Here is a 15678-nt window from a genome sequence, read left to right as displayed (position 1 = left end):
TTTTTCTATTGTTTATAGAGAAAACTACCTGTTTAATGAGTTACAGATAGATACTCTACCTTGCTTCACTAAGAATTTTTAAGATACATACAATAAATGATAAAGTATATGTTAGAACCCAGGGCTTCAAAATTGCAAGAAGTCACTATCATTTGCTAAAATTAACACACGTACTCAAGTCACAAGCAACTTCTGCCCTGTGCTCACACTTCAGCACTGAATTTGTTTCTAGAAATTCCATTAGTTAAAGTAAAATGATGAGCTGAGAAAGTATGTGGACATTAGTTTTCTTACAGAAGTAAAATGAAAAAGTTATTTGAACATGGGTTTTAGATAGCTTTTTCTAAAAGCTTCCAGCTACATTGTGAAGATTACTTTTTGCTGTTGCTACCTTTATTTTAAATAAGCCCAATATAGTAGGAAGTATAATCGGGAAATCAAAGATTAATTATGGCTTAACCTAAGAATATTTTAGTAATTTTTCTTGACCTTAGCTTCTCTTCGTATGAAGGAAGGAAATTAGGTGAGACAAATCACTGTCATTTGGGCACAGAAAGATCAGATGTTGGTATTTTCTTCCTCCCTTCCTTCCTTCCTCCCCCTTCCCTCCCTCCCTTCCCCCATTCTGTTCTCCCTTCTCCTTCCCCCTTCCCTCTTCCCCCTTCCTTCCCTTCCCCTTCCTTCCTTCCTTCCTTCCTTCCTTCCTTCCTTCCTTCCTTCCTTCCTTCCTTCCTTCCTTCCTTCCTTCCTTCCTTCTTTCCTTCCTTTCTCCCTCCCTCCCTCTCTGTCTAGGTCTCTCTCTCTCTCTCTCTCTCTCTCTCTCTCTCTGTGTCTCTGCCTATCTCTCTGTCTCTGTCTGTCAGTCTGTCTGTTTCTCTCTCTCTCTCTCTCTCTCTCTCTCTCTCTCTCTCTCTCTCTCTCTCTTTCATCCTGGGGCTTGAACTCTGGGCCTGGGTACTGTCCCTTAGCTCTTTTGCTCAAGGCTAGGGCTCTACCTCTTGAGTCAGGGCGTCATTTCCAGTTTTTTCCTATGATTAATTGGAGATAAGTCCCACAGACTTTCCTGCCTGGACTGACTGCACCACAACCCTCAGATCTCATCCTCCTGAGTAGCTAGAATTACAGGCATGAGTTGCCAGTGCATGGCAACTGTTGGTATTTTTTAAATCTATTTTTAGTTGACCTTCCCCTTAGGGGAACATGCTTACAAACTTAGGGATTACCTGTCTATCATGTCAGATGTTATGGAGAATCAAACAGGACTGACTAGATTGATTGGTTTTGAGGGGATCATTCAGGAAATGGAATGAAAAGCAAGTATGAATTGAGTGCAAACTATCTACTCTCGAGGAACCCTTTCATTCTTCTATCTATAATCTGCACCCCTTCCATGTGCCCTGGCACCCAGGTCCTTACCAATTAAGTGGGGCAGAGATTTGGTCTTTCTCCATCCAGTCTTGAAGGCGGCATGAGACACCTGTCACCTGGAAAGTGATTCCCCAGCAATCTTCCTCTTGCTTGTGTTGAGATGTGACTGAACCCAGCTTTCTGTCAACCACTGAGCAACAGATCCATCTAAGGGGGAATTTGATGTTTAAGGCTATTATTTATCTTTTAAAAAGACTGCTTTGTGTCAGCTAGATGATAATAGATGGATATATATGGTATCAAAGAGCAGAGCAAGTAAAATCCTGCCTGACATTTAGGAACATGGTGCCATTCACAAAGAGCAGGTGCCTAAGAGCGAGTTCTCTAGGGTCTGGCTTTGTAGACTTGAATAATCTTTGGGAATTGAGTGGTTGTTTTCCTATCGGCTACACTGAATAATTCATGTATGACAGAGGAGGAGCCAATAGTCATGTTGTGCTTCCTTTTTATTTAATAAGGAAAGAATATAAGAAAAGTGAGAAAGAAGGAAGGAATTTCAGACAGAATTTCAAGTATCATTTGAGTACCAGCGCAATTGGTTTGAAGTGCAAGTGATATTTGTAGCAGGCAGAATAATACTTTCTCTTATTCAAGATGGCCACATGCTAAGCATGGTGATTATGTTACATTATATAGAAAAGCAGGATCAAGGTTCAAGATGGAATTAAGGGCATTAGTCAACTGAGCTTAATATAGGAAGATTATGTGGAATTATCTAGGGCACTGACGTAACCACAAGGATTATTAAGAGTGAAAGAAGGAGGCAGAAAGATGAGCTGTGAGAAGCCTTAACTCTCCATTGCTAACTTTGCTGACAGAGGGAGCTGGTCATGGGACAAAGAGTGGGGCAAGCCAATGACCCTATCTGTTCTCATATATGTTTATAATTTAGATCTAACATCCACGTGTGAGAGAAAACATACACCCTTTGTCTCTCTGAAACTGACTTACTTTACTTAAAATATTTTTTCCAGATTTATTCATTTCCCTGTAAATGACATATTATTCTTCCTGACGGATGAGTCCGATTCAGTTGCAGGTACCTGTTGTATCCATCCATCCATCCATCCATCCATCCCTCTGTTTGTCTGTCTGTCTAATCACATTTTCTTGACCCACTCATCCACTGGAGGGCATCTGAGCTGTTTCTATACCCTGGCTGTGATAAATAGTGTGTCACTTCAATGAACGTGAGTGTTTTGCTGAATGCTGACTTATTTATCTTATTGATAAACGCTGGTGTGGTGTCACTGAAGCATAGGGTGATTATTTTTTGTTTAGATTTTGAAGAGTCTCCAAACTGTCTTCCCTGTACTATGGTTGCTTTATGTGAAAACATACAGAGGGCTATATGCATATACACACAAACAAACTGACTAATGTATAACATCTTAAGTTTTTAAACTTTAACTAACTTACACTTTAACAACATGAATACTAGGAAGCTGAAATACATTTTATTAGACACAAGGAGGCCAACAAGAAGGGGGAGGACTGAGGAAGGGTGGGTACATACATTCATACTATTCACTGTACATATTTAAAAATGGAATCTAGTAACTAAGGGGAGGTTGGAGTTGGGACAAATTGGGGGAGGAATGATGGAAAGAGTAATATTGATTAAGATGCATTGTACTTACGAATTGAAATCCCTTTGTATAGACACTTAAGGTTAGTTTTTTTAATATTTAAAAATAAAAGAATGTGGCAAGCTCTGGAAGATGTAAAAAAAAAAAACAAAACAAGAAATCGTTTCCCCAGGAAAGCCTCGAGAAGGCAATGCATCATTCCCAGAAGCCTTATTTTATGAGAGATTCATGTTGGATGTCTGACATATAGAACGGTAAAATAACAAATTGGTGTGTTGTTTTAAGTCAATGCTTTTACTGGCTGTTTTGTAGCACAGAAGTAGTAAAGTAATACACAATTCGTGTTCTAGAACTTACTTGAATGTCTGGAAGCATGGCTACTCTGAGAAGTCCACATAAGTATTTCATGTATATTAAAAGGAAAGGCTTAGGAGGCACATTGATTCATGTGTTGTTGTTTTTAAACCCTCATGTCATATGGTTGAATGTGTCCGTTCTCCTGTCTCAAGCAGAAATGTGGCTTGGCATAAAAGCACAGGTTTTAGGGTCAAGGTCCATTCAACTGGTAACAAACACTTGCCTTTTAGTTTGTATATTGAACTCTGCTGACTGTCACTATCTGTTTCCACTACTTTACTGGGACCATTAAAAAAAAAAATCTCTGATGGTATCCATTTGTCTTCCTTGTTATTTGTGATTCAGAGACCTTACTTCGAGAAAGACTGGCTCAAAAGACATTAAGAAAAAAAGAATGTCAGGTTGACATTACATACTTTGCTAATCAAGGATAAGAATTATTTCTGGTTCATTATTAAATGTCCTTTGATGCCCTGTCTCTGAACAAGGGATCAAAAATGTCTCACATGGCACAAGAAGGTCTTGGGGACCTTCAGAGTAGAATAGCAAAGGAAGGGTGATATGGTCAAATGATGTACAAGTTTGAAATTTCAGTGTTCAAATTCTGGCTCTGCCACTCACAAAGTAACCTTGAATGTCTTGTGTAGCCTCACTGAGCTATGGTTCCTCATCTTCAAAAGAGAAATAAAAATAATAGCATCAACATCCAATTTTCACTTAGGCAAACTCTGTTATCCTATGCAAAATGTCTAGATTTCAACAGAAATTACCAGATCATGAAAAAGCAAAAAATACAATATTTCCAAGGAATAAAACAACCAACAGAATCAGATTCAGATATAATGGAAATACTGAAACTATCAGGCATGAAATTATAAGTCATGAATATCAATAGTGTGTGTGTGTGTGTGTGTGTGTGTGTGTGCTGGTGCTGGGTCTGGCACTCAGGGCCTGGGTCCTGTCCCTGAGCTTTTTTTGCTCAAGGTTAGCACTCTACCACTTGAGTCACAGCTTCACTGTGGCTTTGGTGGTTAATTAGAGATAAGAGTCTCATAACTTTCATGCCTAGGCTTGCTTTGAACTGCAATCCTCAGATCTCAGCCTCCAGAATAGCTAGGATTACAAGTGTGAGCCAGCAGTGCCTGATTAATGAATATTATTTTGACTTGTTAACATGTAAGTATAAAAGCTGGAAGACAGAATCATGATAAATGCAGGAAATTCAAAGCACTGCGACTAGATGAGGAACCCTCTGACAAGTGAATAAAATTATTTCAGCTGAAGGAAAGATGAATCGACTTGATAATAAGTCAATCCCAATTATCTACCTGAAAGGAAAGAAAAGGAACCAAGGTAGAGCCAGGTAAAAGTATTCAAGAGCTGTAGGTTGATGTAGGTTGATGGAGCTATGACCACTTTGAGCTATAGAAAGAAAGCAAACAAAAATTAAAAAAAGCAAGAAATCATGCAGGCAGGAAAAGAATGTTTCAGAAAGTTAAGGAGAAAGAGTTTCTCTTAGAAATAAAGTAGAAACATCATTGGCAGAAGAAACATTACACCAGACAGAAGCTCAGAGCCACAGAAACAAGGTGTCAGAAATAGAATAAGCAAAATAAGGTTTACTCTTGTTCTTTCTAATTATTCTTTAAAAAAAAAACAGGTGGCTTAAAGCAAACATACTAATGTAGAGTATTTTTATAATAGTTATGTAAATATATGACAAACATAACATAAAAGGCCAGAGGAAAGAATTTGAAATGAATACCAGATAAAGCCTTACACTAGATATAAGGTTATGTACTGTGTGAAGTTAGATTCAGATGAATAAAAGATACAAATTCTAAGTCCTTGGTGACTGAAACATTTGAAATAAAACATTACTCATAAACCAATGGAGGAGATAAAATAGAATTATAAAAAAACAACAAAACACCTCCAATTCACCTAAAGCAAGGAAGGCAGTGGGCAGAGATGGAGACAGAGAGAAGGAAATGGCAAAATTAGAAAATAGCTGCCTGGCTGGTAGATTTTAACCCAGCCCTATGTGAAATTATAATTACTATGAATGATCTCACCACATTAATAATGATATTGTCAAATGAAAGCACTATTAACTAGAGAAAGATTACATAAATACCCTGTAGCTTTAAATATGCAGAAACAGATTAAAAGCAAAATGACAGATAAAGGTAAACCTAGAAGGGACTTGGTGTCTGAGCCATGTGACCTCTTTATCAGTATTAATTCTGTAAACCGTATCACAGGTCAATCACATTTACCACAATCGATCAAGCATGATGAGCAGAAATAGCTGAAAGGTTTCAGTGCCTGGCACTTCACGCATGCTCTCTTACTCCCTTCTCTCATGCTTTTCAGTGTCTGAAGTAGTGTGATGGTTATCATGACACAGATGATGCAAACAGAATGAACAAGCATCTTGCTCCAGAGGAGTAAACCTCCACCTCACAGGTAGAACCATGAGCTTCCCTTCTGTTCAATCTTCTTGTTTTGGTTTGTTTTAATTTACTCTTGCACTTTCTTTGTCTTTTCTCTTTTTTTTTCGTACCGGGACATCACACTTACTAGACAGCCGCTTTGCCACTGAACTCCATCCCAACCCTTACGACACTTTCTGTGATCATGTGAGATCCTCCTATGTGAGAATTTTCAAAACACACTAACCCATTTTTGAAGCCTAGCATTATTTTGCAGCAATGAGGCTTGTCTTAGATATTCCTAATGCTTTGACTTTACCTCATTCAGCAGAATGAGAGATTCATCTCTACAGCACCATGCTGAGAGTCCCTGCCATAATCAACATCTTCACATTGTCTCAGATTAGAAGCAGAGGCTCCTAGAAGATCAGGATATGCAGAACACATATGCACATGTTCAGGAGGAGGCCAAAGAGCAACAGTCCAGTAACTGACCAGACACTGTCATTAGTTGCCACACAGGAGAGACCATCAAGGCTCCAGACACCAAATACGTGCTTTCTTCTTCCCCTCTCATTCAAATAAAAAGTTATGCTCCAGCAAGGAGACTCCTAATGAACAGAATATGTCCCAGTAGTTCACTTCTAGGCTCACTGTTTCTAGTTCATAGACACATATTTCTATACAGGAACTACATGGGGATGGAGGTCAAGAGCTCATCATAGAAGTTACCAAAGCCCCTCAATGTTAGGAGTGAACTTGAAGACTTTTCACAACCTGGAAACTGCTTTCAGAATTCCCATTTCCTCACAGAACACCTATCACCCAGTAGTCTCGTGGGTTTCCAGAGTCTTGGACATGTGCACTTACCAGTTTCTCTCTCTATAGTAAAGTGTAACTTCTGGGTGTTGATGCTCTGCCATGCTCTGCCAGGTAAAAGGATAAACTGGCCTCGAGGAAAGAATGATTTTCAAGATAAAGAATCATCTTAAGTTTATATTCCAAGCACACCTACTACTACCTTTGCTTTATAACTTAAAAGAGTAACCTTTTCCCAGAATTATTTATGAATAGCACAAAGAAATGTAGGTGTACACTTGCATTTCTCCTGCAGTATGAACTTTAACACAGAAAAAAACAAAAAAAAATGGAATCAACTTATCTTTTTTTTCCCAAAGTGAACTTTTGACAGGCCTTAGTGGCTCGCAATCCTACCTACTTGGGAGGTTGAGATCTGAGGATGTAAAGTTTGAAGCGAGCCTGGGCAGCTAAGTCAGTGAGACATATGTCAAATTAATCACTAGAACGCTGAAAGTCGTTCTGTGATTCAAGCGGTAGAGTCTTAGCCATGAGCAAAAAGCTCAGGGGCAGTGCATAGGCCCTGAGTTTAAGCCCTAACACACACACACACACACACACACACACACACACACACACACACCACAATATGATGTACCACATAAAAATAATACTATTAAAATACAATCCAGTATGCCAAAGAAAACAAGATGAACAAACCTATGCAGGATAAAAATGCAAACATTTAAGAAAAAAGAAAAGAGTTCTGTCTCTCCGGAACTTCTAGTTCAAGCCTAGATAATCCTTAAGTGAAAAATTGTTTCTGTTTGCAGAAAAGGTATTTTTGGCACATGCTGACTTACAGACCATCTTGCATTTAGGCTGCCCCCGTGTGTTGAGAAGATATCAGCCTTTGTCCAAACTGTGTAGCAGAGCCTCCTTTTCACTCATTTGAAATAAAGCATGGTTTTTCAATCAATACAAAGAAGAACATTGGCCTCTAAGCCAGAGGCACTTTGAGAGTCTTAGCTCTGCTAGATATTTTTCTTGTGGATTTTTAAATCCAATTATTTGCTTTATTTAATTTCCTTTTGCTTCAGAGTTTTTAATAGGAACTGGATATCATATATAATTAACCCACAAGAATGTGAGGATCAAATAACTTAATACATTGGATAACAGTGTATAGACTATAAATCTTACTCTACACTCACTAGTTTCCCACATAAGTGATAGTGACTTTCCTTCTGTATGAGGAAATTCCTGTGCTGGAATAAATGTGCTGCAGAATGCACTGGTGAAGAGCTCTTTAGTTCTTTTATTTTCCTAATATCTAGCTTGTGCACATTGCAAATTAAGTAAACTTTTCATAAACTAGTAGGTAATCTGTGGAAACCGACTGAAGACTATCAGATGTTTTAGATATTAAAAAAAAATAAAACTTCACCTTTATTTGTATTCTTTGAGCTGAACTATGGCACAGAAAACACTTGGATTCTGGGTCTAAAATAAGACTAATATGGAAATATTTCATCTCTCTGCAGTTGTTTCCTCTCTGGACACAGCTTCCACTTTTGATAGCCAGTGATTTTTTAAAAAATTTGTGACCAAGTCATATAATACATTTAACAATGAAACTATTTGTAGTACAAACTGGAACTCTCACCTAAGCAAGGCAATTGCATAATTCAAAGGATTCGTAACGTTTTCTTTTAAAATACCCAATGTCTAAAGTGTAAGAGTCATCTTGAAATCAATCTCCACAGAGTATCACTGATGAGTCTTATTTTTATCTTTATAACTGAAAGTGTCAATACAGTGAAAAACAATCAACAGAAAAATGTAATCTATTACTAACTCATCATCAAGTTTTGTTATCTCTGTTCAACTATTGAGCTGACTATTCAAATTATTTAATAATATTTGAGAGAAATAATGACTTATTATCACTAACTCATTATATGTTTTGAGATTTGGACAATATAAACCCTGACCCATAATACTACGATATTTCTGTGTCTGTACCATTTTATTGAAAACATTTGCATAAAATATACAGTCATCAGCTTTTGAAATTCAACGTATTGTATGCAATCTACATGGTTAACACATACAAGTTCAAATTCTAATTTCCCTTGTGCATCTGTCACAAGGAAAGAGTAATGCATTCAATTGAACTCTTAGAAAGGACATTGTTGGATTCCATGAAATAATGATTGTATGAACTACTCCATTAACAATCTATAGGGATTAGGATATCAACTGAATAATTGAAATCCCAACACTGAATTTTGGAATGTGATATCCATTGGTAAGTATATTCTAAAGGTTTAAAAATCTACAGCTGACATTAAGTCTAAATTTAAGACTGTAACGGAAAACAGACTAAACTCATTGCCGTTCACTTGGTCTTTGAAAGCACTGGCATATACATAATTTGAAGAAATGATTGTCACCTTGTATTTCAGATGTTTAAAAAAAAATATACCCCAGTACTTGGGTAAGAATAAATCACAATTCAATCACAGCAGTAATGCTTTACAAAACTGAATAGAAAGTAAGCAATCTGTTATCAAAAATGCCTCTGTGGGAATGTTGAGAGCACACAAGTCTCTTTTATTGCTAATGACCAGTTTCCCTGCATGGGTGTAGAAGTAAAAATTTACTTGACTTTTAAATTTCACTTAAAAATCAGTAGCATTGAGAAAGTTCTTTTTTTTTCACTCTGTCTCTTCCAAATCTTCCTATATTACCAACTTTCCTGGTCATGTATGAGCTGACAAAGGAAAACGACTTGGTGGTCATTTACCCATACTGGGCCTGGAGCTCCTGAGACTCCACTTGAAGTGTTGCTTCCTGGCAATGCATTGCAAGCACCAAGCGCCTTTAGGAGCCCCTGCTTATCCGGTGCAGGAGGGGCGCCTAAGGGGGACAGGGCTGGGGAGCTGGCCTAGGCCTTTTCCACCACAGGGTCTAAGTACTTCCTGCCCGTGAATGGCAGATTCCAACCTGGTGGAAGACAATCCTTAGTTTCCTGGACCACCCCCCACCCCCCCACTTGGCAAGACACGGGGCAGATCCCTGAGTGCCCTAGGCCTGTGGGTGCTGAGCCTTCCCACTCTCCAGGAATCTGAGCTTCCAGCCCTTATGGATTCCCAGGCTGGGTATTCTCAGCTGGTGGCTACCTAAATGTTGGGGGTGTGGGGGGTGGCGGGAAGAGATGACAAGAGGGCCAGCATCAAAGCCACAAGAAGTGGCGGGGGGGGTCAGGGGGGGTGCAGGAGGCATCAGAACACCCCCACTCTCCATGCCAGTGTCCCCTGCTCTCCTGTGTGCGCTCCCACCCTCTGGGCACAAAGAGGGCGAAGGGACCCCCAACCCCGACCCGCCAGCCCCGCAGCAGCCCCAGTTCATCCCTGTCATACATGATGGACGGAAAGCAGACCCCTAGCTTCCCAGCCCCTCGGGGGGGCCCCCTAACCTGACTGGGTTGGGGGGACCCCTGGGCCAGGGTGGAGTCGGCTGGGAGATGATCAATTACTTCTTAATAACATCCAGGCAGGGGCGTAGGGCAGCTGGAGAGGGGACTAAGGACGAGACCTCCCCGTGCTCTCTGTCAGTGGGGGGGGGGGGGGCGGGGACTGGGGCGACCTCCCCTCGCCCCTCACCATCACCTTCCCGCACCTTAGGTCCAGCTTCCCTCCCATTTGCACCCCTACCTTTGAAGCCTTTCACCAGAAGGCGCAGGATCGGCTCCAGGCTGTGCAGCGAGGGTCCGGGGGTTCGCGTCCCCGCGCTGGGCCCGGGAGACCTCAACCCCCACCCAGCTCCGGCAGAGGCGGCGCCCCTCGCCGCTCCCCCACCCCGCGCGGCTCCAGCGCGCAGGCCCCACCCAGCTTCGCGCCCCGCGAGGCGGGCGGGCGGGAGACGGGGGACCCCGGCTGCCGGATTGCAGCTCGCTCTGCTCGGATCGGACTTCAGTCTCGGGGCGGTGGGAACTCGTGCAAACCCCAGCACCCCAGGGCGAGTTCCCCAGTGACCCCGGAACGCAGAAGGGACTTTGCATGGGGAAGGGAGTCGTACCTGGGTGCGGAGAGGCGGGAGTCGTCGTCACCCATGGCTTTCGCGAGCGCGGGGAAAGGCGGCGGAGAGCGCAAGCGGAGCGAGCGGGTCTGGGTCCCGGGTCCCAGGAAGCCGCGAGGGATGCGATGCGCGCGGGGCCCGGTGCGCGCCGGGCGCGGCGGCGGAGGCTGCGAGAGCCGCTCCTCCCCGGCCGGCGGCGGGACTCGGCGCGCGGCGACCTCGCGGTGGCGCCCTGGGCGCGCGCGCTCCGCTCCGCTCAGCTCCGAGCGGGACTCAGCGCCTCCACGGAGCTGGGACCCAGCCCAAGCCCGGCTCCTCCTCCCGCCGCCGGGGTGACCAGGTGACTCGGCCTGGGTTCCTCTTCCCCCTGCCAGCGACCACGCCCTCTCCCCGCCTCGCCTCCCCGAGTGTGAGCTCCCAGCTCGCGCTCTCCATTCCCTAGCTTGCAGCGTGCACCTCCCTGCAACCCCGGCCTTCCCAAGGGCGCGCACAGGGCCTGTGCCTAGCTTTCTGGCTTGTACTGTGGCTTGTCTTCTACCTGTGAGGACTGGTGGGGCACTCAGCACAAGGCACACAACTCTTCTCTCTACTCTCTCGCCCTCCTCTCCATCTTCCACTTGTTACTTAGGAGCACTTAGGGACGGACCCATGACCCAGGTCTTCTTAAAACAAACAACAACAACAAAAACTTCTGCATCTCCTTTCTCTAAGGAGAAATAGGCTGGCAGCAAGAAATATCTATTAGGATGAGAGCACAAGCTGGGTGTAGTGGCTGATACCCACCCGGAATCCCAGCTTCTTGGGAGGCTGAGAAAGTGAGGATTGAGGTTGGAGGACGGCCCAGGCAGAAAGGTTCCTGAGACCTACTCTCGGTGGACAAGCAGTAATTATGTAGAGAAGTGTAACACAGGCCTGCCTAGGCGCCAGGGCAGGACGCAAGACTGGGAGACCCTATCTCACAAGTAAACAACAACAAAAAATGAGGCTGGAGTCAAGGCCTTGGGGTAAGAGTACCCAAGGGAGAGGGAGGCCTTGAGTTCAAATGCCAGAGAGAGAGGGAGGAAGGGAGGGAGGGAGAGAAATAGAGAGATAGGGAGGGAGGGAGGGAGGGAGAGAGGGAAAGAGGGAGAAAGGGAGAGAGAGAGTTTGCAATTTGTAAAATTTTTTATTTGAAAGCAAACTAAAAGAAAACTCTGACACTTCTAGTAATGGCAAGATGGAGTAAAATGCTTCTTGAAAGTGTAACTGAATTCCCAGAGATGGTGCAGCAGACATAACAAATAGCGGAAGGGGAACAGAAGAATGCAGACAAGCCGGGTCCCTAGAGACTCAAAGAATGCGGGTGCTGGAGAGTCCCGAGGGCTCCGCTTTTGCCTCCTTTATCTGAGACCTAGGTTGAAGAGGATTATGGCTCACAATGCTCTACAAGCCTCCCCTCTCGAGTCACATGACTGGGAAAAGGGGGGCAGCCTAAGTGTCTCCCTGGCTGAACACTGCAAGAGATCACGAGAGATCATCACCTTTTGCGAAGACACCATGATTTCCCCGTGCCTGGGCTGCAAGGATCCAAGCCACCTCCTTAGTATGCCAGATGGTGAGCTGGGAGCCGCACCTTTATCCCCTCCAGGAAGTGAGAGCACTGACAGTTCCTTGTCCACTCTAGAGTGCCTCTGTCTCCCATTGGAACATGCATTTCCATATCCAAAGGACAAGAGACAACATGGTGGTTCCCCTTCCCACTTTCACACCACGTGGTGCTCATGCCAAGAAGGGACCAGGCCTTCTAGCCATCACAGACAAAGGCATCTCATTCTCCTCACTCTGGTGGCTACCTTTCACACCCACCCAGCAGCAAGGAGGCCTCCCCCAGATGTCCTGCTATTACAGAAGAAGCAAGGGAAGATTTGCATCTTCACACCCAACACCCCTAATGGACAGGCTCTCATAGAAAATCATTTTTCACTCTGAGAGCCAGGAGGATGTCAAAGGGAATGGAAAATGTCAGGACAGTCAGTAGATGTAAACAGTGAGATGTTTAGAATGTTAAAATGATCTGGCCACGTTTGTAAAGCAATCGTGATAAAAGTATAGCTGGGCTCCACTATCTGTGGTTTCCACATCTGTAGATTTCATTGATCTCAGAGAAAAAAATATTTGACAAGGATTTTGTTTGTACTGGAAGTGTTTGCTTTTTCCCTTGTTATTCCCCAAGCAATACCGTCTACCAACTATTTACATAACATTTGCATATATAATCTAGAGATGATTCAAAATGTAGGAGAGGATTATGGAGGTCACATGCAAATGTAACATCGTTTGATGTGTAGGGTTTGAGCATCCTCACATTTTTGTGTTTTGAGGAAGTGTGAACTAATCTCTTGTGGTACCCCAGGAGAAAGGTAATTCACTGAGCATTACAAACACGCTTGAGACAAATGAAAGAATAGAAAAACAGCAAAAATTAAAAAAAATTGGTAAGTGTATTAAAAAGTCAAACAGAGACTGTCTTTGATAGTGGAGAATACAGAAAACAAATGAAATATGGGTGGTTTTATTAGTGGAAGAAAAATATCATATTACCCAGGCGAGACAAGTCAATTCAAATAGCCACCATTTCTTTTCAGAACCTATGAAGCCCACTAGTAAGAGAGAGCATTTATGAAGAGCTGAGGAAAGAATCCTATTTCCATGAAAGTATTCCTCAGAACTGAAGATGGAAATGATATAAGATCGCATTTTCTTAAAAGAAAAATCAAAGCAGGTTCTCAGAATAAAATGAGAAAGGAAGAAACTGGACCATCCACAAGGAGCAATATGATAAGAAATAATATGAAAACCATAGTAGGGTTTCTTTCTTCTCTTAAATTTTCTAAACTATATTTGGCAGCCAAAGAAAGCCATCATGTTTTCTGATGTGCTTCTAAGTGTAAGGTGATCTTTAAGGCAATTATGTCATAAAGGTGGGGAGGTCATAGAAATGGAAGAGAGGACAGGGCTGCAGACACTTTGCTCAAGCTGCGAAGTGGACAACACCAGTAGAGCATACAATTGTGGGGTGTTTTGGAATGTTTTTATTGTCTTCAAGTAGTTGTACAATGGAGTTGCCATTCAACTAAGTGGTTTATGAATACAGTGCATCTTGATCAATGTGACCCCTTTCAACACCCTCACCCAACACTCCCCCCTCCGTTTCCCTCCCTTTTCTTCATTTTTAGGTTATATATTGAATTTTTTCACATAATGTTTTTATATAGGCTATATGCAGAGAAGTCACTTTAAAAAGTTGTGTGCAGATATGTCAAGACAAGTACCGACAAATCAAGCTAAAATTAAAAATAAATTTTAGTTGCAAAATAAAGGGAACAAAATCAGATAAAAAGGGAAAGATGCTTTTGCAGAAATGGTTTCATTCAATAAAAGTCATCTAGAGAGAAAAACAAGACAGGATTCAAAGGTATGAAATTAAGCCCTGACCCAATTATGCTCACAATACAGAACATACAGCATAAACCTAACATAAAATACACAGACTTTGTAGCAGAAAACTACAAAACACTAAAGAATGAGGTCAAACAAACTTTTAAAAATGGAGAATCTTCTGTGCTTATGAATTAGATAACAATGTGTCAATTATATTAATCCACCTCCCCCAATTCATGTAGAAGTTTAACAAAAGACTTATTAAATCCCAGAAAGTTCATTTTGCAAATATTGACAAGGCCATTGTAAAATGTATATGGAAAAGGAAAGGAACAAGAATAGTCAATAAGCCATTTTAAATAAAGCAGGAGTAATTAAGATTTTGTGTAATTAAGAGTTAATGACAGGATTGGTACACAGAATAATGGATCCGAATAAAGAGCGTTAAACAGAAAAGAGAAAATCAAACCAAAATTAACCACACCAATCACTTTTATCACTTTGTCTTAAAACAAAGATGCAAAACAGTTCAAGAGAAGATAAAAATGCAGAGGTAACTGGATTTTTTATAATAAAAACTTTGCTCAAGTCTTGACATATAAAAATTAACTCACTATGATCTCACACTTAGACATCAAATGCAAAACTAACACTTTTTGCATGAAAGAAAGGGAAAAAAATCTTTGTGATCTACTGCTAGGTGAATGTTCTTAAACTTGATACTAAATACATGAAACATTAAAATAGCACTTTTAGTATAAAATGAAGAATACATCTTTGAGACAGCTAGACAAATGTTCTTAAATTTTCCACTAAATATATTCAATTTAGTAAATGAATTGTATTTGAAAACTTTAGCTCTTGTAAATGCCTCATTAAAATTTAAGAAAAGCATGGGAAGGAATGGTTCAAAGAGGAGTGAGGAATAATGAAAAGGCTGATTCTGATGAAAATGCATTGTTTTTCTAAGCTGCTTTGTTAAAAGGCACATCCTTTGCACAAGTACTTAAAGATAATAAAATTTTAAAAACAGAAACTGTCAAGACAAGGTACACACTAGGAGAAAATGTTTGCAAGCAGACATCTCACAAAATACTAAGATAGAGTAACTATTCTTAAAAGTTCTCAAGACTCAACTGTACAACAAACACACAAGCAATTCAACTATAAAATGAGTGAAAGACCTAAGGACCTCTTTCACTGAAAAGAGTTTATAGACAAAAAAAAAAAAAAAAAACCCATCGCAAGAAGTGCAACATTATTATTCATCAGAGAAGTCCAAATTTACACCACCTGCTATATCACTATTTGCCTAGCAGAATGACGAGATAAAAAATAATAACACAACCATGTATTAATAGGTTGATGTAAAAATGGAGTCTCTTATCACTCATCCTTTGCTGATGAGGATGGAACATTTAAAAGTCACTCTGAAGTAGTTTGGCTGATTCTGAAAGCATCATGCATTATAGAATCACGTAACCCCACTGGACTCTGTATGCATACCTCAGAGGAAACAAGCCGTTCATTTGTTCAATCTCCTCGCCTCAGATCTTTGTAAGGAGTTA

General features: G+C 41.5%; 1 protein-coding gene across 3 annotated transcripts in view; it reads right to left on the bottom strand.

The window, feature by feature from the left end:
* The window catches only part of LOC125350228 (SPHK1 interactor, AKAP domain containing), a 118985-nt gene extending 108151 nt beyond the window's left edge, over positions 1 to 10834 (bottom strand). For all 3 annotated transcript variants that reach the window (XM_048344601.1, XM_048344599.1, XM_048344602.1), the window contains exon 1: positions 10691 to 10834. In XM_048344601.1, the coding sequence (XP_048200558.1) occupies positions 10691 to 10725 (35 nt within the window). In that variant the 5' untranslated portion in view covers positions 10726 to 10834. The remainder of the gene's footprint in view (positions 1 to 10690) is intronic.
* Between the last annotated feature and the right edge of the window lie 4844 nt (positions 10835 to 15678).

Source organism: Perognathus longimembris, chromosome 4 (assembly GCF_023159225.1).
Source record: "Perognathus longimembris pacificus isolate PPM17 chromosome 4, ASM2315922v1, whole genome shotgun sequence".
Lineage (NCBI taxonomy): Eukaryota > Metazoa > Chordata > Mammalia > Rodentia > Heteromyidae > Perognathus > Perognathus longimembris.
This window is presented reverse-complemented; position numbering and strand designations above follow the sequence as displayed.